Here is a 25,000-nt window from a genome sequence, read left to right as displayed (position 1 = left end):
AAACTTTATTTAAGTGTCTTTATGTTCAAAACGCATCTTTTAAAAACGCAATGGAAAAGCATGTAAAAAGCACTAAAAAGCGGTAATTACGCATGCGTTTTTAGCGCCATTTTGTTGTCAAAAGCAACTTTGGCAAAATCAATTACTGCCAGAGGGTGCGTTTTGAACTGTAAATAGGACGACACAAAGTGCGGACATAGCCTAAATGGTTTTTTTTTGCTTTATTTCTAATAAAAAAAAAAAAAAAAAATTCTCTGTTGTGGGGTTTTGTTTTTTTTTTTTACTGTTTATTAGAAATTCACGGTGGCCATGTCTAATTTGGCGTGACACCATGAATTTTGAACCTGGTACCATCTGAGATTACAAAGTTGGTATTAACCCCTTTATTGGCAAGTGCAAAAAAAAAAAAAGAAGATTTTCAGTTTCCCTTTTAGCGCATGGCTCAGAGCTTCAGAATGGTGCAAGGATTATTCCAGACAGGCCCAGCGTGCCAGAGGGACTGGACGAGCCGGGTATAGCGTCTGGAAATGGTGCTAAGAAACAATGCACCATTTCCAGGGGCGGCTGCGGGCAATTCCAGTCCCCAGCTGCCTGGCTTTACCTGACGGGCAAAATACGGCAGGAGCCCTGCATTTTTTTCTTTTTTTGTTTTTAAAAAAAAAAAAAAAAAATATAAAAAATAAAATAAATAAATGGGCTTCCCTGTATTTTGATTGTCGGCAAAGGCTAGGTTCACATTTCCGTCAACTTGTATCATTCACAATCCGCGGCTCTGGTAAACAACGGAATCCGTTTAGCGGATTCCGTTGTGTCCCATAGACTTGTATTAGTGGCGGATTGCAACTGATTACCTTGCGTTGCATCCGCTGCGCCGCGGTCAGTCGTTTTTGGACTGACCGCCGGGTGAAAACAACGCAGAATGTAACGTTTTTCGGGCCGTCAAAATTAACGCCCCGCGCAGGAATCAGTCAAGCTTGTAATGTTTATCTATGGTGCTGTACTCCGTCGTAATCAGTCTTACGGAATCCAGTGCTGGAGTCCATCATGCTCTACTGAGCATGCCCAGCATGTTTGGCACACCCACTGGAGTGTCCCAAACACAAACGGATCATGACTGATCCGTGAAAAAACTGACGCACAGCGGATGTAACGGACGCGACGGATCAGTTTTTTCCACAGGATTCCTGTGAACGGAATCCTGTGAAAAACACATCCATTGAGTCAGTTGACATCTAAAAAACGACTGATCCGTCGCTTACGGATTTAAAACAATGGAAATGTGAACCTAGCCAAAAGGTAAAGCCAGGCAGCCGGGGGTGGCAGCCCGTAGTCGTCTGCTTAAGGCTAGGTTCAAACTTCCGTTAAATTGTATCAGTCACAATCCGCTGCTCTGGTAAACAACGGAATCCGTTTAGCGGATTCCGTTGTTCCCATAGACTTGTAGGAGCGGCGGATTGTGACTGATGATGCTGCGTTGCACCCTCCGCCCGACTGATCAGTCGTGGAACGACTGACCGCCGGGCAGGAGGAACGCAGCCTGTAACGTTTTTTGAGCAGTGCAATGCGTTGGATTTCGCTGCGCATGCGCTCTGGCTCCCTGCACACGTCACCAGCTTTGCTTGGTTACCCGATATTTACCCTGGTTACGGTGCATGGAGCCAGCGCTAAGCGGTGTACACCCGTAACCAAGGTAAATATCGGGTAAAAGGTAAACATCGGGTGCTTTGCTTTACCCGATATTTAGTCTGGTTACGTGTGCAGGGAGCCGACACTTCCCTGCTCGGCCCCGCCCCGCCCCCTCCTGCATATGTACACACACACACACACACACACACACACACACGTCCCCAGCCCTGTAGACCGCAGCACTGCCACTGACATCCTCAGCGCTTGGCTCCGTCCCCTCCCACACTACGCATGTGTACACTCACAACACTCACAACACTCACAACACTCACAACACTCACAACACTCACAACACTCACAACACTCACAACACTCACAACACTCACAACACTCACAACACTCACAACACTCACAACACTCACCTGTCCCCAGCCATGCAGACCGCAGCACTGCCACTGACATCCTCAGCGCCTGGCTCCGCCCCCCGCTCGGCTCCGCCCCCTCCCGCACACAACGGAGTCCGACAATGAAATACTTTTCATTGTCATCCGTTGTACAACGCATCAGTCACAAGCGTCAAGCGGCGCATGTGACTGATACAAAACAACGGAAATGTGAACTTAGCCTTATCTGTGATAGTAATCAAAAATACCGCAGAGCGCTATCATTTTTTTAATGATTTATTTTTATACAAATTATATATCTCTCTCTCTCTCATTGAAGGTCCTGTAAGTCAGTGCTGATTACCGGCAGCACAGCAATGATCGCACCCGGAAGCAGAAGAGGCCGGGAGGCAGAATCTAAGGGACACGTCGCAGGATCTGTAAGTAAAATCATGATTTTTTTTTTCACAGCCCCTGGTCCCAATCTGTACTGACCTGTAACACGAGCTTCCCAGGAAAGCTCGTGATCGGGATCGTGTGCACGATCATTAGGTGACCGGTACAAGCACCAATCTTTACAGGTCGGGATCGCCCAACACTAATGGCTACATCTCCTAGTAAACAGAAGGGAAGGTTCATCGTCTTACCCAGAGGAAATCCCGGTAGGCGTAGTAGTAGAGCCAGTCGTGTACAACCACATTCCAGGTACGGTAATAGTTAGCGAAAGAAGTTGAATTCCACCAGTCCTAAAAACATAAAAAGAAGGGAATTTTGTTTACTTACCGTAAATTCCTTTTCTTCTAGCTCCTATTGGGAGACCCAGACAATTGGGTGTATAGCTTCTGCCTCCGGAGGCCACACAAAGTATTACACTTTAAAAAGTGTAACCCCTCCCCTCTGCCTATACACCCTCCCGTGCATCACGGGCTCCTCAGTTTTGGTGCAAAAGCAGGAAGGAGGAAACTTATAAATTGGTCTAAGGTAAATTCAATCCGAAGGATGTTCGGAGAACTGAAACCATGAACCAAAAGAACCCTTCAACATGAACAACATGTGTACACAAAAGAACAACAGCCCGAAGGGAACAGGGGCGGGTGCTGGGTCTCCCAATAGGAGCTAGAAGAAAAGGAATTTACGGTAAGTAAACAAAATTCCCTTCTTCTTTGTCGCTCCATTGGGAGACCCAGACAATTGGGATGTCCAAAAGCAGTCCCTGGGTGGGTAAAAGAATACCTCGATAAAAAGAGCCGAAGAAACGGCCCTCTCTTACAGGTGAGCAACCGCCTCCTGAAGGACTCGCCTACCTAGGCTGGCATCTGCCGCCGCATAGGCATGAACCTGATAGTGTTTCGTGAAAGTGTGCAGACTCGCCCAGGTAGTGCTGACACACCTGCTGAGCCGTAGCCTGGTGACGCAATGCCCAGGATGCACCTACGGCTCTGGTAGAATGGGCTTTCAGCTCAAAAGGAATCGGAAGCCCAGAAGAACGGTAGGCTTCAAGAATCAGTTCCTTGATCCACCGAGCCAAGGTTGACTTGGAAGCCTGCGACCCCTTACGCTGGCTAGCGACAAGGACAAGGAGCGCATCAGAACGGCGCAGTGTGCGAAATGTAGAGCCGGAGTGCTCTCACGAGATCTAAGAAGTGCAAATCCTTTTCACACTGGTGAACTGGATGAGCCAAAAGAAGGTAAGGAGATATCCTGATTGAGAAGAAAAGGGGGATACCACCTTAAGTAGGAATTCCGGGACCGGACGCAGGACCACCTCGTCCTGGCGTAACACCAGGAAGGGGGCTTTGCATGATAGCGCTGCTAGCTCCGACACTCTCCGAAGTGATGCGCCTGCCACTAGGAAGACCACCTTCTGCGAAAGGCGTGATAGAGATAACTCCGAGGACGCTAAGAGCCAGGCCACAATGGCCACCCAGTCAGGTTGAAGTCCGCAGAATTCAGATGGAAAATGGCCCTTGAGACAGCAAGTCTGGTCGGTCCGGGAGTGCCCACGGTCGACCCACCGTAAGGTGCCACAGATCCAGGTATCACGACCTCCTCGGCCAGTCTGGAGCAATGAGGATGGCGCGGCGGCAGTCGGACCCGATTTTGAGTAACACTCTGGGCAGCAGTGCCAGAGGAGTAAATACATAAGGCAGTCGAAATTGCGACCAGTCCTTAACTGATGCGTCCGCCGCCAGCGCTCTGTGCTGGTGGTTGATGTACGCGACCACCGTGGCGTCGTCCGACTGTTTCCGGATTTGCCTGCCGTCCAGCCACCGCTGGAACGCCTTTAGGGCTAGCTACACTGCCCTTAATTCCAGAACATTGATCCGAAGGGAGGACTCTGTCAGAGTCCAGGTTCCCTGAGCCCTGTGGTGGAGGAAGACCGCTGTCCACCCTGACACTCTCGTCCGCCCAGGATGGGAGCAGGAAGGGTTTTTCTTTCGACAAGAAGTGGGAAGAAGCCACCACTGAAGAGAGGTTTTGGCTGCCAGTGAAAGAGAGACGTTCCTGTCTAGGGACGTCGACCTCCTGTCCCATTTGCGGAGAATGTGCCATTCGAGTGGGCGCAGATGAATACTGCGCAAAGGGAACTGCCTCCATTGCTGCCACCATCTTCCCTAGGAAGTGCGTGGGGCGCCTCAAGGGGTGTGACTGGGCCCGAAGGAGAGAGTGCACCCCTGTCTGCAGCGAACGCTGTTTGTCCAGCGGAAGCTTCACTATCTCTGAGAGAGAAAGAAACTCCATCAAGAGGTAAGTCAGTGATTGGGTCGGTGTCAATTTCTACTTTGGGAAATTGATGATCCACCCAAACCTCTGGAGAGTCTCCAGAGTAATGTTCGGGCCGAGTTGACCTGCCACCCGGGAGGGTGCATTGACTTAGGAGATCGTCTAAGTCAGGGATCACCGAGTGTCCCTGAGAGTGTAGTCCCGCCACCACTGATGCCATGACCTTGGTGAAGACCCGTGGGGCTGTCGCCAGGCCGAAAGGCAGAGCCACGAGCTGAAAGTGTTCGTCCCGGATGGCGAAACACAAGACGCGTTGATGCTCTGGTGCAATCGGAACATGGAGATAAGCATCCCTGATCTCGATTGATGCTAGGAAGTCTCCTTGGGAATCGAGACGATGACCGAGCGGAGAGATTCCATCCGAAACCGTCTGGTTCTCACGTGTCTGTTGAGCAGAATGAGGCCCAGAACTGAACGGAATGATCCGTCCTTTTTTGGTACCCCGAACAAGTTGGAGTAAAGACCGCGACCACGTTCTTGAAGCGGAACGGGGATCACAACTCCATCTGCCGTCAGAGTTCATCGGCTGAAAAAAATGCATCGGCTCGCTCGGAGGGCGGAGATGTTCTGAAGAAACGAGTCGGAGGACGAGAGCTGATCTCTATCCTGTAACCGTGAGACAGAATGTCTCACCCATCGGTTTTGGACATGTGCCCACCAGGCGTCGCAAAAGCGGGAGAGCCTGCCACCGACCGAGGACGCGGTCTTGGTGAGGCCGAAGTCATGAGGAAGCCGCCTTGGAGGCTGCTCCTCCGGCGGTCCTTGTAGGACGTGACTTAGACCGCCATGCAGAAGAGTTCCTCTGGCCCTCCTCTGACCTGTTGGACGTGGAGGAACGGAACTTGGCTGAGGACCGAAACCTCGATTGTATTTTTCGTTGCTGAGGTCTGTTTGGTTTGGACTGGGGTAAGGACGAGTCCTTTCCCTTGGACTGTTTAATAATTTCATCCAATTGCTCGCCAAACAAACGGTCGCCAGAAAATGGAAAACCGGTTAAGAACTTCTTGGAAGCAGAGTCTGCCTTCCATTCACGTAGCCCCATGGCCCTGCGGACTGCCACCGAATTGGTGGATGCTACCGCTGTACAGCTCGCAGAGTACAGGAAACGGCGTTCATGGCGTAGGACGAAAAAACCTACGCCGGAGAAGCCAAGGACACAACCTGCGGGGCAGAGTACGTGCGACCGCATTAATCTCAGCCAGAGAAGCTGAGATAGCTTGGAGTGCCCTCACGGCTGCGAAGGCCGGAGCAAAAGATGCGCCTATGGCTTCATAGATGGATTTCATCATAAGCTTTATTTGCCTGTCAGTGGCATCCATGAGAGATGAACCATCTGCCACTAATACTACGGATCTAGCCGCCAGTCTGGAGACTGGAGGATCCACCTTGTGACACTGAGCCCAACCCTTAACAACGTCAGGGGGGGGGGGGGGAAGGGTCATTAAGGCGCTTAGTAAAGCGCTTGTCCGGAAAGTTCTGTGCTTCTGGACAGCCTCTCTGGAGTTAGAGTGATCGAAAAAAGCACTCCGTGTACGTTTGGGAAACCCAAACTGGTGTTTCTCCTGCTGTGAAGCCGACTCCTCCATAGGAGAGGATGGGGGAGAAAGGTCTAGCACCTGGTTGATGGACGTTATAAGGTCATTTACTATGGCGTCCCCTTCAGGTGTATCAAGATTGAGCGCAACATCAGGATCAGAGCCCTGAGCTGCGACCTCTACTTCATCCTCCCGAGAGTCCTCATGCTGAGACCCCGAACCGCGTGATGAAGTCGGGGAAGGTTCCCAGCGGGCCCGCTTAGCCTGTCTGAGGCCGCGGTCCGTGTCGGAGTTCTCACCGTGGGATCTCGGTGTTACCCCAGGAGCCCCTTGTTGTACCGACCCAGAGGGGCCTGGGAGCGATGAACTCACAGCGCCCTGGCCCTGTGTTACCGGTCTGGACTGCAAAGCTTCCAGTATCTTAGCAGACCCTCTGTCCATAGACTGGGCCATGGAATGTGAAAGCGACTCAGAGTTGCTCAGACAAACGTGCAAACTCTGTCCCTGCCATCTGTGCAGTGGAAACCGGTGGTACCACCTGAGCCGAGGGTCCCACCAGTGCCGGAGGCTCCGGCTGAGTGAGTGCCCCAGGGGCCAAGCATTGTATACAATGAGGGTAGGTGGAACCTGCAGGTAACATAGCCGCACAAGAGGTACAGGTTGCAAAATAAGCCTGTGCCTTGGCACTCTTACTCTTTGCGGACGACATGCTGTTGTCTCCTCTTAGAGTAATCAGTGAGGGTATATAGCCAAAAGCCAATAATGCTGCCGAATAGTGAAACGAAGGGAATTTTGTTACTTACCGTAAATTCCTTTTCTTCTAGCTCTTATTGGGAGACCCAGACGATTGGGGTATAGCTACTGCCTCCGGAGGCCACACAAAGCACTACACCAAAAAGTGCAAGGCCCCTCCCCTTCTGGCTATACCCCCCCCGTGGTATCACGGGTTCTCCAGTTTTAGTGCCAAAGCAAGAAGGAGGAAAGCCAATAACTGGTTTAAACAAATTAACTCCGAGTAACATCGGAGAACTGAAAAACCGTTCAACATGAACAACATGTGTACCCGCAAACAACAAAAAAATCCCGAAGGACAACAGGGCGGGTGCTGGGTCTCCCAATAAGAGCTAGAAGAAAAGGAATTTACGGTAAGTAACAAAATTCCCTTCTTCTTCAGCGCTCTATTGGGAGACCCAGACGATTGGGACGTCCAAAAGCTGTCCCTGGGTGGGTAAAGAAATACCTCATGTTAGAGCTGCAAAACAGCCCTCCCCTACGGGGGTGTCACTGCCGCCTGCAGGACTCTTCTACCTAAGCTGGCATCCGCCGAAGCGTAGGTATGCACCTGATAATGCTTGGTGAAAGTGTGCAGACTCGACCAGGTAGCTGCCTGGCACACTTGTTGAGCCGAAGCCTGGTGTCGTAATGCCCAGGACGCACCCACGGCTCTGGTTGAGTGGGCTTTTAGCCCTGAAGGAACCGGAAGCCCCGCAGAACGGTAGGCCTCTAGAATTGGTTCTTTGATCCATCGAGCCAGGGTGGCTTTAGAAGCCTGCAACCCCTTGCGCGGACCAGCGACAAGGACAAAAAGTGCATCGGAACGGCGCATGGGCGCCGTGCGGGAAATGTAGATTCTGAGTGCTCTCACCAGATCCAGCAAACGTAAGTCCTTTTCATACCGGTGAACCGGATGAGGACAAAAGGAAGGCAAGGATATATCCTGATTAAGATGAAACGAGGAGACGACCTTAGGGAGAAACTCCGGAATGGGGCGCAGCACTACCTTGTCCTGGTGGAACACCAGGAAGGGAGCCTTGGATGACAGAGCTGCCAGCTCCGACACTCGCCGAAGCAATGTGATCGCAACAAGAAACGCCACTTTCTGTGACAGGCGAGAAAAGGAAACTTCCTTCAGAGGCTCGAAAGGCGGCTTCTGGAGAGCAACTAGTACCCTGTTCAGATCCCATGGATCTAACGGCCGCCTGTACGGGGGCACAATATGACAGACCCCCTGCAGGAACGTGCGCACCTTAGGAAGACGTGCTAGACGCTTCTGAAAAAACACGGATAGTGCCGATACTTGCCCTTTAAGGGAGCTGAGCGACAAGCCCTTTTCTAACCCCGATTGCAGGAAAGAAAGAAAAGTGGGCAATGCAAATGGCCAGGGAGACACTCCCTGAGCGGAACACCAGGATAAGAAAATCTTCCACGTTCTGTGGTAGATCTTAGCAGACGTCGACTTTCTAGCCTGTCTCATTGTGGCTACAACTCCTTGGGATAATCCTGCAGACGCTAGGATCCAGGACTCAATGGCCACACAGTCAGGTTCAGGGCCGCAGAATTCTGATGGAAAAACGGCCCTTGGGACAGTAAGTCTGGTCGGTCTGGAAGTGACCACGGTCGGCCGACCGTGAGATGCCACAGATCCGGATACCACGATCTCCTCGGCCAGTCTGGGGCGACGAGTATGACGCGGCTGCAATCGGATCTGATCTTGCGTAAGACTCTGGGCAAGAGTGCCAGAGGCGGGAATACGTATGGGAGCCGGAACTGCGACCAATCTTGTACTAAGGCGTCTGCCGCCAGAGCTCTTTGATCGCGCGACCTCGCCATAAATGCCGGGACCTTGTTGTTGTGCCGGGACGCCATTAGGTCGACGTCCGGCACTCCCCAGCGGCGACAGATTTCCTGAAACGCGTCCGGGTGAAGGGACCATTCCCCTGCGTCCATGCCCTGGCGACTGAGGAAGTCTGCTTCCCAGTTTTCGACGCCTGGGATGTGAACCGCGGATATGGTGGATGCTGTGTCTTCCACCCACATTAGAATGCGCCGGACTTCTTGGAAGGCTTGCCGACTGCGCGTCCCTCCTTGGTGGTTGATGTATGCCACCGCTGTGGAGTTGTCCGACTGGATTCGGATCTGCTTTCCTTCCAGCCACTGTTGGAAGGCTAGTAGGGCAAGATACACTGCCCTGATTTCCAGAACATTGATCTGAAGGGTGGACTCCTGCGGAGTCCACGTTACCTGAGTCCTGTGGTGGAGAAAAACTGCTCCCCACCCTGACAGACTCGCATCTGTCGTGACCACTGCCCAGGATGGGGGCAGGAAGGATCTTCCCTGAGACAATGAGGTGAGAAGGAGCCACCATTGTAGCGAGTCCTTGGCCGTCTAGCATTCAGGCTGAGTTGGCATGTCTCTTGAGAGGGTGCCTTGACCAGTAGATCGTCTAGGTAAGGGATCACCGAGTGTCCCTGAGAGTGCAAGACTGCTACCACTGCCGCCATGACCTTGGTGAAGACCCGTGGGGCTGTCGCCAGACCGAATGGCAGAGCTACGAACTGAAGATGGTCGTCTCCTATCACAAAACGTAGAAAACGTTGATGTTCTGTAGCAATTGGCACGTGGAGATAAGCATCTTTGATGTCTATTGAGGCAAGGAAGTCTCCTCGAGACATTGAGGCAATGACAGATCGTAGGGTTTCCATCCGGAACCGCCTGGCGTGCACATGTTTGTTGAGCAGTTTTAGGTCCAGAACAGGACGGAATGAGCCGTCCTTTTTTGGAACCACAAAGAGATTGGAGTAAAACCCTCGACCCTGTTCCTGAGGAGGGACAGGGATCACTACTCCTTCCGCTCTTAGGGAGTCCACCGCCTGCCGCAGAGCATCTGCTCGGTCTGGATGTGGGGAGGTTCTGAAGAATCGGGCTGGAGGACGAGAACTGAACTCGATTCTGTACCCGCGAGACAAAATGTCTGTCACCCACCGGTCCTTGACCTGTGACAGCCAAATGTCGCAAAAGCGGGAGAGCCTGCCCCCGACCGGAGATTCGGCGGGAGGGGGCTGGAAGTCATGAGGTAGCCGCTTTGGAAGCGGTTCCTCCATTTGCTTTCTTGGGGCGTGCGTGAGCCCGCCAGGAATCTGAGTTTCTTTGCGTCCTCTGAGACCCTTTGGACGAGGTAAATGGTGTCTTGCCCGAACCTCGAAAGGACTGAAACCTCTGCTGCCACTTTTTCTGCTGAGGTTTGCTTGTTCTGGGCTGGGGTAAAGAAGAGTCTTTACCCTTGGACTGCTTAATGATGTCAGCCAATGGCTCGCCAAACAGTCTATCTCTAGATAAAGGCAAGCTGGTTAAACATTTTTTGGAACCAGCATCTGCCTTCCAGTCCCTTAACCACAAGGCTCTGCGCAAAACTACCGAATTGGCGGACGCCATTGAGGTGCGGCTGGTAGATTCTAGGACCGCATTGATAGCGTAAGACGCAAACGCAGACATCTGCGAGGTAAGGGACGCCACTTGTGGCACTGCTGGATGTATGATAGCATCCACTTTTGCTAAACCAGCTGAAATAGCCTGGAGAGCCCATACGGCTGCGAATGCCGGAGCAAACGACGCGCCGATAGCTTCATAGACAGATTTTAACCAAAGGTCCATCTGTCTGTCATTGGCATCTTTAAGTGAAGCGCCATCCTCCACTGCAACTATGGATCTAGCTGCAAGTTTGGAAATCGGGGGGTCTACCTTTGGACACTGGGTCCAGCGCTTGACCACATCAGGGGGGAAAGGATAACGTGTATCCCTAGAACGTTTAGAGAAACGTCTTTCTGGGTGAGCGTCGTGTTTCTGGATTGATTCTCTGAAGTCAGAGTGATCCAACAAAGCACTCAATTTACGCTTGGGATAGAGGAAACGAAACTTCTCCTGCTCTGCAGCTGCCTCTTCTGCTGAAGGGGCTGGGGGAGAAATATCTAACAGCCTATTGATGGCTGAGATGAGGTCGTTTACCATGGCGTCCCCATCAGGGGTATCCAGGTTGAGAGGGGTTCCAGGAGTGGATTCCTGATCACTCTCTTCAGACACCTCACAGGGAGACTGATTTGAGGGTCTTTCCCAGCGAGCTCGCTTAGGGTGGCTGGGGCTATCATCTGAGTCATAATCCTCAGCTTGTGAAGCCGGGGACCCCCTTGTAGTCTGGATTGGATCCAGCTGAGGGGGGCCAGAGGACAGAGACCTCGCCGAGTCCAAAGACTGAGCCCCAGACATGGATTGCAAAGTTTCAAGGATTTTTGTCATAGTCACAGACATTCTATCAGCAAAAACTGCAAAGTCTGTCCCTGGCGCCGGGGCAGAACTTACAAGCGTCTCAGCCTGGGTCACTACCTCTCCGGACTCCGGCTGGCGAAGCAGCACCGGATCGGAGCATTGCACACAATGGGGGTCATCGGAGCCTGCTGGTAGAGCAGCCCCACATGCAGCACACGCAGTGTACACAGCCCTAGCCTTGGCAGCCTTGCGTTTTGTGGATGACATGTTGCTGCTTCCTCAGAGCGATCTGGGTATCCAGCCAGGAAGCGACCTCACAGTGCAAGAAATAAATAAATATATATATCTGGTGACACAGTACACCAATACACACTGAGGCACTAGAGGGGCCAGCTGAAATGCCGCTTACCGCCCGCTTAAGAGCGGGTGTGTGGTCGCCAAAAGCCCCCTAGTCCAGGTCTCCCAGAGCCTTGACTTGTCCCTGATTGTACTCCTGCTCCATATCCATCAGGTTCAACTGGGTCTGTGGATGGAGCCCGGCGTCAGAGCTTAGAGGCCGGCAGGATCCCACTTCCACAGAGCCCTACAAGGGGATGTGGAAGGAAAGCAGCATGTGGGGCTCCAGCCCCTGTACCAGCAATAGGTACCTCAACCGTACAACACCATCCACGGGTGAGACGGGAGCATGCTGGGGGCCCTATATGGGCCCTCTTTTCTTCCATCCGAAATAGTCAGCAGCTACTGCTGACTAAAATCTGTGGAGCTATGTATGGATGTCTGACCTCCTTCGCACAAAGCTTGAAAACTGGAGAACCCGTGATACCACGGGGGGGTATAGCCAGAAGGGGAGGGGCCTTGCACTTTTTGGTGTAGTGCTTTGTGTGGCCTCCGGAGGCAGTAGCTATACCCCAATCGTCTGGGTCTCCCAATAGAGCGCTGAAGAAATATACTAACATGTGTGTATACGTGTGTGTATACGTGTGTGTATACGTGTGTGTATACGTGTGTGTATACGTGTGTGTATACGTTAGTATATGTTTGTATATGTTTCACTATTCGGCAGCATTATTGGCTTTTGGCTATATACCCTCACTGATTACTCTAAGAGGAGACAACAGCATGTCGTCCGCAAAGAGTAAGAGTGCCAAGGCACAGGCTTATTTTGTATATATATATATATATACACCTCGGCACCCAAGGGGGGCCAGCACCTGATTGGGAAACTGGTGCCCCACAGTGTTCAGTGAGGGGGAGGAGGATACCAAAGTATGCTCCAGCCCTCACTGCCGACGTCCAGTCGGCTGTCCCGTCGTTACCCCTGACTGGCAGGCCCGGGAACGGGAGTACATGGTACTAGGCCGCAAGAGCCGGGGACTAAAGTTAAAAACGCGGCCGGCAAACAGGCGCGGTAGTCCCGGTCTCACAAACCGCACAGCAACCGCTGCGGCGTTTGTAATACAGTTGCTGCATGCCCCGTCTCAAAGGGGACACAGAGTACCTTATGGATGCAGGGCTCTGTCCCTGACGATGTCCAGTCTCCTGTCCGTCAGAATCCCCCAGGGGCTGCGGATGGAGCCCGGTCCCAGTGCATGGTGACCGGTTAGGATCCCCCTCTCCCAGAGCTGCAGAGCACATTCTGAGATCCTCCACCGGCAGAATTATAACAATGGCTGCCGGCGATCCGAGGGGAGGAGGGAGCCGTGGGCGGTAACCACAAAAGTGCGGGAATCTGCGCCCCATAGTGATCAGTGAGGGGGGAGGAGGACAGCGAAGTGTGCTCCAGCCCTCACTGTCGGCGTCATACCGACCGTCCCGCCCTTCCCCCTGACTGGCAGGTCCAGGGGCGGGAGTTTAATACACTAGGCCGCAAAAGCCGGGGACTAAAGTAAAAACCGCGGCCGGCAAACAGGCAAGGTCGGCGCGGTAGTCCCGGGCAAAAATCCACACCGCAGTCGCTGCAGCGTCTGAGGCCAAGGTGCTTCATGCACCGTCCCAAAGGGGACACAGAGTACCTGTAGATGCAGGGTCCTTCCCTGACGATACTCAGTCTCCTGCCCAGCAGATTCCCCCAGGGGCTGCGGAGGGAGCCCGGTCACAGTGGCTGGATGACCGGTTAGGATCCCACTTCACCCAGAGCCCCTAAGGGATGGGGAAGGAAAACGGCATGTGGCTCCTGCCTGTGTACCCGCAATGGGTACCTCAACCTTAACAGCACCGCCGACTCAGTGGGGTGAGAAGGGAGCATGCCGGGGGCCCTGTTAGGGGCCCTCTTTTCTTCCATCCGATATAATCAGCAGCTGCTGCTGACTAAAATGTGGAGCATTGTGTGCATGTGTGCCTCCTTCAACACAAAGCATAAAACTGATGGGCCCGTGATGCACGGGAGGGTGTATAGGCAGAGGGGAGGAGTTACACTTTTTAAAGTGTAATACTTTGTGTGGCCTCCGGAGGCAGTAGCTATACACCCAATTGTCTGGGTCTCCCAATGGAGCGACAAAGAAAAGGAATTTACGGTAAGTAAACAAAATTCCCTTCTTTGTCGCTCCATTGGGAGACCCAGACAATTGGGACGTCCAAAAGCAGTCCCTGGGTGGGTAAAAGAATACCTCGATAAAAAAAGGGCCGAAAACGACCCCCTCTTACAAGTGGGCAACCGCCGCCTGAAGGACTCGCCTACCTAGACTAGCGTCTGCCGAAGCATAGGTATGCACCTGATAGTGTTTCGTGAAAGTGTGCAGACTAGACCAGGTAGCTGCCTGACACACCTGCTGAGCCGTCGCCCGGTGCCGCAAAGCCCAGGACACACCTACGGCTCTGGTAGAATGGGCTTTCAGCCCCAAAGGAAGCGGAAGCCCAGAAGAACGGTAGGCTTCAAGAATCGGTTCCTTGATCCACCGAGCCAAGGTTGACTTGGAAGCCTGCGAACCCTTACGCTGGCCAGCGACAAGGACAAAGAGCGCATCTGAACGGCGCAGGGGCGCCGTGCGAGACACGTAGAGACGGAGTGCTCTCACCAGATCTAACGAGTGCAAATCCTTTTCACACTGGTGAACTGGATGAGGGAAAAATGAAGGTAAGGAGATATCCTGATTGAGATGAAAAGGGGATACCACCTTAGGGAGAAATTCCGGGACCGGACGCAGAACCACCTTATCTTGGTGAAAAACCAGGAAGGGGGCTTTGCATGACAGCGCTGCCAGCTCCGACACTCTACGGAGCGATGTAACTGCCACTAGAAATGCCACCTTCTGCGAAAGACGTGATAAAGAGACATCCCGCAGCGGCTCGAAAGGTGGTTTCTGAAGAGCCGTTAGCACCCTGTTAAGATCCCAGGGTTCCAGCGGACGCTTGTAAGGTGGGACTATGTGGCAAACTCCTTGCAGGAACGTGCGGACCTGCGGAAGCCTGGCTAGACGCTTTTGAAAAAATACGGATAGCGCCGATACTTGTCCCTTGAGAGAGCCGAGAGACAAACCCTTGTCCATTCCAGATTGAAGGAATGAAAGAAAAATGGGTAAGGCAAAGGGCCAGGGGGTAAAACCCCTATCAGAGCACCAGGATAAGAAGATCCTCCAAGACCTGTGATAGATCTTGGCGGACGTTGGTTTCCTGGCCTGTCTCATAGTGGCAATGACATCTTGAGATAACCCTGAGGACGCTAGGAGCCAGGACTCAATGGCCACACAGTCAGGTTGAGGGCCGCAGAATTCAGATGGAAAAACGGCCCTTGAGACAGCAAGTCTGGACGGTCTGGGAGCGCCCACGGTTGACCCACCGTGAGGTGCCACAGATCCGGGTACCACGACCGCCTCGGCCAATCTGGGGCGACGAGAATGGCGCGCCGACAGTCGGACCTGATTTTGCGCAGCACTCTGGGCAGCATCGCCAAAGGAGGAAATACATAGGGCAGTCGAAACTGCGACCAATCCTGAACTAATGCGTCCGCCGCCAGAGCTCTGATCTTGAGACCGGGCCATGAATGCCGGGACCTTGTTGTTGTGCCGTGACGCCATGAGATCGACGTCCGGCGTTCCCCAGCGGCGACAGATCTCTCGAAACACGTCTGGGTGCAGAGACCATTCCCCCGCGTCCATGCCCTGTCGGCTGAGAAAATCTGCTTCCCAGTTTTCTACGCCCGGGATGTGAACTGCGGAGATTGTGGAAGCTGTGGCTTCCACCCACTGCAGAATTCGTCGGACTTCCTGGAAGGCTTGACGACTGCGAGTGCCGCCCTGGTGGTTGATGTATGCGAAGGCAGTGGCGTTGTCCGACTGAATCCAGATCTGCCTGCCCTCCAGCCACCGATGGAAGGCCAATAGGGCTAGATACACTGCCCTTATCTCCAGAATATTGATCTGAAGGGATGACTATCGGGAGTCCAGGTTCCCTGAGCCCTGTGGTGGAGAAAAACCGCCCCCCACCCTGACAGGCTCGCGTCCGTCGTGACCACAGCCCAGGTTGGGGGTAGGAAGGATTTTCCCTGCGATAGAGAGTTGGGAAGGAGCCACCACTGAAGTGACGTCTTGGTTGCAAGGGAAAGAGACGTTCCTGTTGAGTGAAGTCGACCTCCTGTCCCATTTGCGGAGAATGTCCCACTGGAGTGGCCGCAGATGGAATTGCGCGAAGGGCACTGCCTCCATCGCTGCCACCATCTTCCCCAGGAAGTGCATGAGGCGCCTCAAGGGGTGTGACTGACCCCGAAGGAGAGAGTGCACCCCTGTCTGCAGCGAAAGCTGTTTGTCCAGCGGTAGCATGACTACTGCTGACTGAGTATTAAACTCCATCCCAAGGTACGTCAGTGATTGGGTCGGTGTCAACTTGGATTTTGGGAAGTTGATGATCCACCCGAACTGCTGGAGAGTCGCCAGAGCGACGGAAAGGCTGTTTTGACACGCCATCTGAGAGGGTGCCCTGACCAGAAGATCGTCTAAGTAGGGAATCACCGAGTGACCCTGAGAGTGTAGGACCGCCACAACAGATGCCATGACCTTGGTGAAAACCCGTGGGGCTGTCGCCAGGCCGAAAGGCAATGCCACGAACTGAAGGTGTTCGTCCCCGATGGCGAAACGCAAAAAGCGTTGATGTTCGGGTGCGATCGGCACATGGAGATAAGCATCCTTGATGTCGATCGATGCTAGGAAGTCTCCTTGTGACATCGAAGCGATGACAGAGCGGAGAGATTCCATCCGAAAACGTCTGGTGCTCACATGTCTGTTGAGCAGTTTGAGGTCCAGGACGGGACGGAATGAACCGTCCTTCTTTGGCACCACGAACAAGTTGGAGTAAAAGCCGCGACCATGTTCCTGGAGGGGAACAGGTATCACAACTCCTTCTGTCTTCAGAGCGTTCACCGCCTGAAAAAGTGCATCGGCTCGCTCGGGGGGGCGGAGATGTTCTGAAGAAACGAGTCTGAGGACGAGAGCTGAACTCTATCCTGTAACCGTGAGACAGAATGTCTCTCACCCATCGGTCTTGAACATGTGGCCACCAGGCGTCACAAAAGCGGGAGAGCCTGCCACCGACCGAGGATGCGGTTCGGGGATGCCGAAAGTCATGAGGAGGCCGCCTTGGAAGCAGTGCCTCCTGCGGCCTTTTGGGCGCGTGACTTGGACCGCCACGCATAGGAGTTCCTCTGGCCTTTCTCCGGCCTGCTGGACGAAGAGGATTGGGACTTGGTGGAGGGACGAAAGGACCGAAACCTCGATTGTATTTTCCGTTGCTGATGTCTCTCTGGTTTGGACTGGGGTAAGGAGGAGTCCTTTCCCTTGGATTCCTTAATAATTTCATCCAATCGTTCGCCAAACAAGCGGTCGCCAGCAAACGGCAAACCGGTTATGAACCTCTTGGAAGCCGAGTCTGCCTTCCATTCGCGCAGCCACATGGCCCTGCGGACTGCCACAGAGTTAGCGGATGCCACCGCTGTACGGCTAGCAGAGTCTAAAACTGCGTTCATGGCGTAGGAAGAAAAAGCTGACGCCTGAGAAGTCAAAGACGCAACCTGCGGAGCAGAATTACGTGTGACCGCATTGATCTCAGCCAGACAAGCTGAGATAGCTTGTAGTGCCCACACGGCTGCAAAAGCCGGGGCAAAAGACGCGCCCGTGGCTTCATAGATGGATTTCACCAGGAGCTCTGCCTGTCAGTGGCATCCTTTAGCGATGATCCATCTGCAACCGATACCACAGATCTAGCCGCCAATCTAGAAACTGGGGGATCCACCTTGGGACATTGAGCCCAACCCTTGACAACGTCAGAGGGAAAGGGGTAACGTGTGTCAGTAAGGCGCTTAGTAAAGCGCTTGTCCGGAACCGCTCTGGGCTTCTGGACAGCATCTCTGAAGTTAGAGTGATCGAAAAACGCACTCCGTGTACGTTTAGGGAACCGAAACTGGTGTTTCTCCTGCTGAGAAGTCGACTCCTCTACAGGTGGCGGCGGGGGAGAGATAGCTAACACCTGGTTGATGGACGAGATAAGGTCATTTACTTACTATGGCGTCCCCTTCAGGTGTATCACGATTGAGAGCAACGTCAGTGTCAGAGCACTGAGCTGTGACGTCCACCTCGTCCTCCAGAGAGTCCTCACGCTGGGAACCCGAGCAGCGTGAAGAAGTCGGGGAAGATTCCCAGCAGGCCCGCTTAGCCGGTCTGGGACTGTGGTCCGGGCCGGAGTCCTCCACGTGAGACCTAGGGCCCCCCCTGTGACCGTGCTGCGGCGCGGACAGAGAGGGGCCTGGAGGCGACGATCCAACAGGGGCCGGGGCCTGTGTAAGGACCGGTCTGGACTGCAAAGCTTCTAGCAGCTTGGCAGACCATTTGTCCATAGACTGAGCCATGGATTGTGAAAGTGACTCAGCGAGTTTTTCAGCAAAAACTGCAAACTCTGTCCCTGCCGCCTGGACAGGGGGAGCAAGGGGTTCTACCTGAGCCGAGAGGCCCACTAGTGACCGAGGCTCGGGTTGAGGAAGCACAACAGGGGTTGAGCATTGCTCACAGTGAGGGTAGGTGGAACCCGCAGGTAACTTAGCTGCACAAGAGGCACAGGTCGCAAAATAACCCTGTGCCTTGGCACCCTTGCTCCTTGTGGACGACATGCTGTTGTCTCCTAGGAGAGTGATCACTGAGGGTATATGGGAAGGGTATACAGCCCGACCGAACAGAAATATATAACTATATTTTATAGTATCTATTCCGGCACCCTAAGGGGACCAGCACCGGGTGACCGGTGTGGCTTACCGACCGCTAAAAAGCGGAGTGTGTGTCCTCCAGATTCCCTGCCTTAGGTCTCCCAGCGTTGCAGAGCTCTTTCCAGGAATCCTCCACAGGCAGAATGCCAAGGAAATGGCTGCCGGAGCTCTCAGGGGAGGAGTGGAGCCGTGGGCGGCGTTAGAAAAGTGCGGGAATCTGGAGTCCCCACAGTGATCAGTGAGGGGGGGGAGGAAACATACAGGATGTTCCAGCCCTCACAGCAGACGTCAGGCCGGCCGTCCCGCCCTTACCCCTGATAGACAGGCCCGGGGGCGGGAGTTTTGCTACTAGGCCGCAATTGAAGCCGGGGACTAAATTTAAGACCGCGGCCGACAAACAGGCGCGGTCGGCGCGGAAGTCCGCCGGCCGTCACAAATAAGCAGCTGCTGCAGCGTCCGGGATGAAGGCGCTCCATGCACATCCCCCATGGGGATACAGAGTACCTTAGTGATGCAGGGCCCGGTCCCTGAGAATAAACAAACTCCTGTCCGACAGATTCCCACAGGGGCTGTGGAGGGAGCACGGTCCCAGTGAATGGATGACCGGTCAGGATCCCACTTCTCCCAGAGCCGCTAAGGGATGGTGAAGGAGACGGCATGAGGCTCCGGCCTTTGTACCCGCAATGGGTACCTCAACCTTAACAGCACCGCCGACTTAGTGGGGTGAGAAGGGAACATGCCGGGGGCCCCACTTTTCTTCCAACCGATATACTAATCTGAGAATGCATGAGTGGATGTGTGCCTCCTTCCACACAAAGCATAAAACTGAGGAGCCCGTGATGCACGGGAGGGTGTATAGGCAGAGGGGAGGGGTTACACTTTTTAAAGTGTAATACTTTGTGTGGCCTCCGGAGGCAGAAGCTATACACCCAATTGTCTGGGTCTCCCAATGGAGCGACAAAGAAAAAAAAGCTTTAGGCAAAATGATGAAATCTGCAAAACTCACAACAGCAAAGACTACTCGAGGACAGAAGGCGATAAAATACATTGCAGATATTGCCAGTCTGAACACAGACATCACAGCTCTATGGAGGAATGAAAATAAGCCTGGAACATGTGCTTTACCCAATCAATGTTCAGCTGTCAATCTGCAATTATAATTTTACAGCAAGATACGCCATCTTATGTAAAGGGCAGGATATTACATTAAGAAAGCGCAGCACAATTATACTTATGGGCAACAGTACAATACTTGGTCCCTTTAATATTCTGCCCTGACATACCGTAAATATATGTCTTGAAACTATAGGATTTCCTTATGTGCGGTTTTAACAATCTATTTAAAATTCATCATATTGCTGCAGATCTCCCGAAAAAGAATTTTGTTTACTTACCGTAAATTCTTTTTCTTATAGTTCCGTATTGGGAGACCCAGACCATGGGTGTATAACTTCTGCCTCCGGAGGACACACAAAGTACTACACTAAAAAGTGTAGCTCCTCCCTCCTAGCACATACACCCCCTGGATAACGAGATCTAGCCAGTTTAGTGCAAAAGCTGAAGGAGAATAGCCACCCACAGGTAAAGGCAGAGCAAGAACCGGAACAACCGGAGCCTCTGTCTACAACAACAGCCGGTGATAACACGCGGAACAAGAAAACTGCCAACAGGCAACAGGGAGGGTGCTGGGTTTCCCAATACGGAACTATAAGAAAAAGAATTTACGGTAAGTAAACAAAATTCTCTTTCTTTGGGACGTCTCAAAGCAGTCCATGGGTGGGAATAAACAGAAAACTGAGAAGTAGGCGGAGCCTAACTTCACAAATGGGCGACAGCCGCCTGAAGGATGCGTCTGCCCAAACTCGCATCTGCCGAAGCATGAGCATGCACTTGGTAGTGCCTTGAAAAAGGTATGCAGGCTAGCCAAGTGGCAGCCTGACAGACCTGTTGAGCCGTAGCCTGGTGCCTGAAAGTCCAAGTGGCACCGACAGCTCTGGTCGAGTGTGCCTTGATCCCCGGCGGGTACACTGGTAGGCATCGGATATGGCCGACCTACACATAGATCCGGAGCGCCCGCACCAGATCCAGAGTATGCAACGCTTTTTCAAAGCGATGAACAGGAGCCGGACAAAAAGGAAGGCAGGGAAATGTCCTGGTTAAGGTGGAAAGGAGAAACCACCTTAGGGAGAAAATCTGGAGTCGGACGGAGAACCACCTTGTCTTGATGAAAAACCAAAAAAAGGTGACTCCGAAGAGAGCGCAGCCAAATCAGAGACTCTGAGGGAAGTTATGGCCACTAGAAAGACCACTTTCTGTGAAAGACAAAACAAAGAAACCTCCCTAAGAGGCTCAAAGGGGGGTTTCTACAAGGCCGTGAGGACCAGATTGAGGTCCCAGGGATCCAAGGGCCACCGGTAAGGCGGAATGATGTGAGACGCGCCCTGCATGAAGGTGCGCACCTGAGCCAGCCGGGCGATACGCCGCTGGTACAGCACTGACAGAGCCGAGACTTGTCCCTTGAGGGAATTGAGGGATAGGCCTAGCTGCAGACCGGACTGTAGAAAAGACAGAATGGTCGGCAAGGAAAAAAGCCAAGGAGCATAGCCGGAAAAGCGACACCAGGACAGGAAAATTCTCCAGGTCCTGTGATAGATTTTGGCCGAGGAAGACTTCCGAGCCCGAGTCATAGTGGAGATGACTTCAGGAGGAATATCAGAGACCGTCAAGATCTAGGACTCAAGAGCCACGCCGTCAATCTGAGAGCCGCAGAATTCTGGCGGAAAAACGGACCTTGTGAGAGAAGGTCTGGACGGTCCGGAAGATGCCACGGCACCTCTACGGACAGATGGAGCAGGTCTGGGTACCAAACTCAAAAGGAAAGCTCTGCGTCACTGATTAGTAGGTGCTCTAGGGTAAAATATGTCCATAGAAAGAAGATAACCCCGGCACACTACAACTCCCAGAAAAAGGCAACATGCAAATTTTGTATGCAAAAAAATTTTTTTATTAATACAGTAACCTCTTGGGTGTTATTCGGAAAAAATGAATATGGTCCAACATACATGGACGTTTCGGCCACAGGCCTTCGTCAACATGGACTTATCGTGCAAACTCAAATGCATGTAGACACTCAATTTTAAGAGGCTAGTAGTATTGGGGATGAACCAAATCTCCTATGTGTTTTACTGAGTAGGTTCATATATCCCCAATCTAGGCAACAATAATCATCAGGTGTACTATTAGCACAGGAATTCTGTGCAGGGTATATTGGTGAATGTGCTATCTAGACAGGCCCTATATGTAAGACGCCAAAAAAGCTGAACAGCGTGCGTTGAGTCAGATAGCACAAGCACGTAATCTTAAGGTAACGTTTGAATTGAATCCTGTCTCCAAATGGATGGAACTATAATGTCCTGCAAAGTGGGAGGATTGGAACCGGTAGCACCGGAGGTGTAAAATATCAGGACTGAACCGTCGCTGGCGTGCGTTCTGTGTAAGGACTGCTGCAGGACATTATAGTTCCATCCATTTGGAGACAGGATTCAATTCAAACGTTACCTTAAGATTACGTGCTTGTGCTATCTGACTCAACGCACGCTGTTCAGCTTTTTTGGCGTCTTACATATAGGGCCTGTCTAGATAGCACATTCACCAATATACCCTGCACAGAATTCCTGTGCTAATAGTACACCTGATGATTATTGTTGCCTAGATTGGGGATATATGAACCTACTCAGTAAAACACATAGGAGATTTGGTTCATCCCCAATACTACTAGCCTCTTAAAATTGAGTGTCTACATGCATTTGAGTTTGCACGATAAGTCCATGTTGACGAAGGCCTGTGGCCGAAACGTCCATGTATGTTGGACCATATTCATTTTTTCCGAATAACACCCAAGAGGTTACTGTATTAATAAAAAATTTTTTTTGCATACAAAATTTGCATGTTGCCTTTTTCTGGGAGTTGTAGTGTGCCGGGGTTATCTTCTTTCTATGGGTACCAAACTCGACTGGGCCAGTCCGGTGCAATGAGGATTACCCGACGGCCCTCCATTCTGATCTCGCGCAGAACTCTGGGCAAGAGAGCTAGAGGGGGAAACACGTAGGACAGACTAAACTGGGACCAATCTTGAACCAGAGCGTTCGCTGCAAGGGCCTGAGGATCGTGGGAGCGAGCCATGTAAACCGGAACCTTGTTGGTGTGCCGGGATGCCATTAGATCCACTTCCGGAGTGCCCCACTTGCGGCAGATTGACTGAAACTGCCGATGCAGGGACCACTCGCCACTGTCCACGGTTTGACGGCTGAGAATCTGCCTCCCAGTTTTCCACGCCTGGGATGTGGACTGCGGATATGGTGGACTTGGAGTCCTCCGTCCATTGAAGGATGTGTTGAACCTCCAACATTGCCAGGCGGCTGCGTGTCCCGCCTTGGTGATTGATGTAGGCAACCGCGGTCGCGTTGTCTGACTGGACTCTGATGTGCTTGCCCGCTAAAAAGTGGTGAAAGGCTAGGAGAGCCAGAAGCACAGCTCTGGTTTCCAGCACATTGATCGAGAGGGCTGACTCAGACGGAGTCCAAGTGCCCTGTGCTTGGTGGTGGAGACATACCGCTCCCCAGCCAGAAAGACTGGCATCCGTGGTGAGGATCACCCAGGACGGGGCCAGGAAGGAGCGTCCCTGAGACAGAGAGGTGCCGAAGCCACCACTGAAGGGAGCCCCTGGTCTGTGGCGACAGAGCCACTAGCCTGTGCAAGGAGGAAGTCCGCTTGTCCCAACAGCGGAGAATATCCAGCTGCAGAGGACGCAGATGGAACTGGGCAAAAGGAACAGCCTCCATTGACGCCACCATCTGACCCAGCACCTGCATCAGGTGCCTGATGGAATGACGGCGGGGCCTAGACAGAGAGCGCACCGCCAGATGGAGGGACTGCTGTTTGACTAAGGGCAGCTTCACAAGTGCCGGCAGAGTCTCGAACTGCATCCCTAGTACGTGAGCCTCTGGGTCGGAGTCAGAGTGGATTTGGGCAGATTGACCAGCCACCCGAATTGGGTTAGAGTGGCGAGAGTGAGCGAGACACTCCGCTGAACAGACTGCGCTGGATGAAGACTTGACAAGAAGGTCGTCCAGGTAAGGAATCACTGCCAACCCCTGGAGGTGCAGAACCGCAACCACTGCTGCCATGACCTTGGTGAATACTCGAGGGGCCGTGGCTAACCCGAAGGGAAGAGCCACGAATTGGAAATGTTCCTCTCAGATTGCAAAACGTAGCCAACGCTGGTGAGAAACTGCAATTGGCACATGCAGATAGCCATCTCTGATGTCGATGGATGCAAGGAAATCCCCTTGGGTCATTGAGGCAATGACTGATCGCAGAGATTCCATGCGAAAATGCCGCACCTGAACATGCTTGTTGAGAAGCTTGAGATCCAGGATGGGCCGGAAGGAACCGTCCTTTTTGGGGACTAGGAAGAGATTTGAATAGAAACCTCTGAACCGTTCCCTGGCAGGAACCGGTACAATTACTCCGTTGGCCTGCAAGGAGGCCTGAGAGAAGGCGACGGCCTTGGAGCAGGGGGGAGTTGACAGAAAAAAATCTGTTTGGCGGGCTGGAAGAGAATTCTATCCTGTAGCCGTGGGAGATGATATCCCGCACCCACTGATCGGAGACGTGTTGAAACCACGCGTTGCCAAAGTGGGAGAGCCTGCCACCGACTAAGGACGTTGCTGGTGCGGACAGATAGTCAAGAGGAGGCTGCCTTGGTGGCAGCAGCTCCTGCGGTCTTCTGTGGACGCGCCTTTGTGCGCCAGTTGGATTTTTGGTCCTTGGCTGAGTTAGAGGACGAGGCCGAGGGCTTAGAGGACGACCAGTTGGAGGAACGAAAGGAACGAAACCTCGACTGGTTCCTACCCTGGACAGGTTTCCTGGTTTTGGTTTGTGGCATGGAAGTACTCTTCCCGCCAGTAGCTTCCTTAATAATTTCATCCAGTTGTTCACCGAATAGCCTGGACCCAGCAAAAGGGAGCCCAGCCAGGTACTTCTTTGAAGAAGCATCTGCCTTCCACTCTCGAAGCCACAAGATCCTGTGGATAGCGAGGGAATTAGCCGAAGCCACCGCAGTGCGGTGAAAAGCCTCCAGCATGGCAGACATGGCATAGGATGAAAAAGCGGAAGCTTGGGAAGTTAAGGCAACCATTTCGGGCATAGATTCCCTGGCGAGGGAATGCATCTCCTCCAAGGAAGCAGAGATGGCTTTGAGAGCCCACACTGCTGCAAAAGATGGGGAGAACGAGGCCCCTGCCGCCTCATATACAGATTTGGCCAGAAGGTCAACCTGGCGGTCAGTGGAATCCTTAAGAGATGCCATCAGCCACTGATACAACGGTCCGGGCTGAGAGTCTAGACACCGGGGTGTCTACCTTTGGTGAATGAGCCCACTGCTTGAC

General features: G+C 52.8%; 1 protein-coding gene across 2 annotated transcripts in view; it reads right to left on the bottom strand.

Annotated features, from left to right (window-relative positions):
• Nucleotides 1-25,000, bottom strand: part of SOAT1 (sterol O-acyltransferase 1) — an 87,149-nt gene that overhangs the window by 19,750 nt on the left and 42,399 nt on the right. For both annotated transcript variants that reach the window (XR_012724944.1, XM_075320084.1), the window contains exon 13: nt 2,657-2,755. Coding sequence is in view for 1 of the 2 variants with exons in the window: in XM_075320084.1 (XP_075176199.1) it covers nt 2,657-2,755 (99 nt within the window). In the remaining variant the exon portion in view is untranslated. The remainder of the gene's footprint in view (nt 1-2,656; nt 2,756-25,000) is intronic.

This window comes from Anomaloglossus baeobatrachus, chromosome 8 (genome assembly GCF_048569485.1).
Source record: "Anomaloglossus baeobatrachus isolate aAnoBae1 chromosome 8, aAnoBae1.hap1, whole genome shotgun sequence".
NCBI lineage: Eukaryota > Metazoa > Chordata > Amphibia > Anura > Aromobatidae > Anomaloglossus > Anomaloglossus baeobatrachus.
Note: the sequence above shows the minus strand (reverse complement) of the source record. Positions and strands in the feature narration are given on the sequence as shown.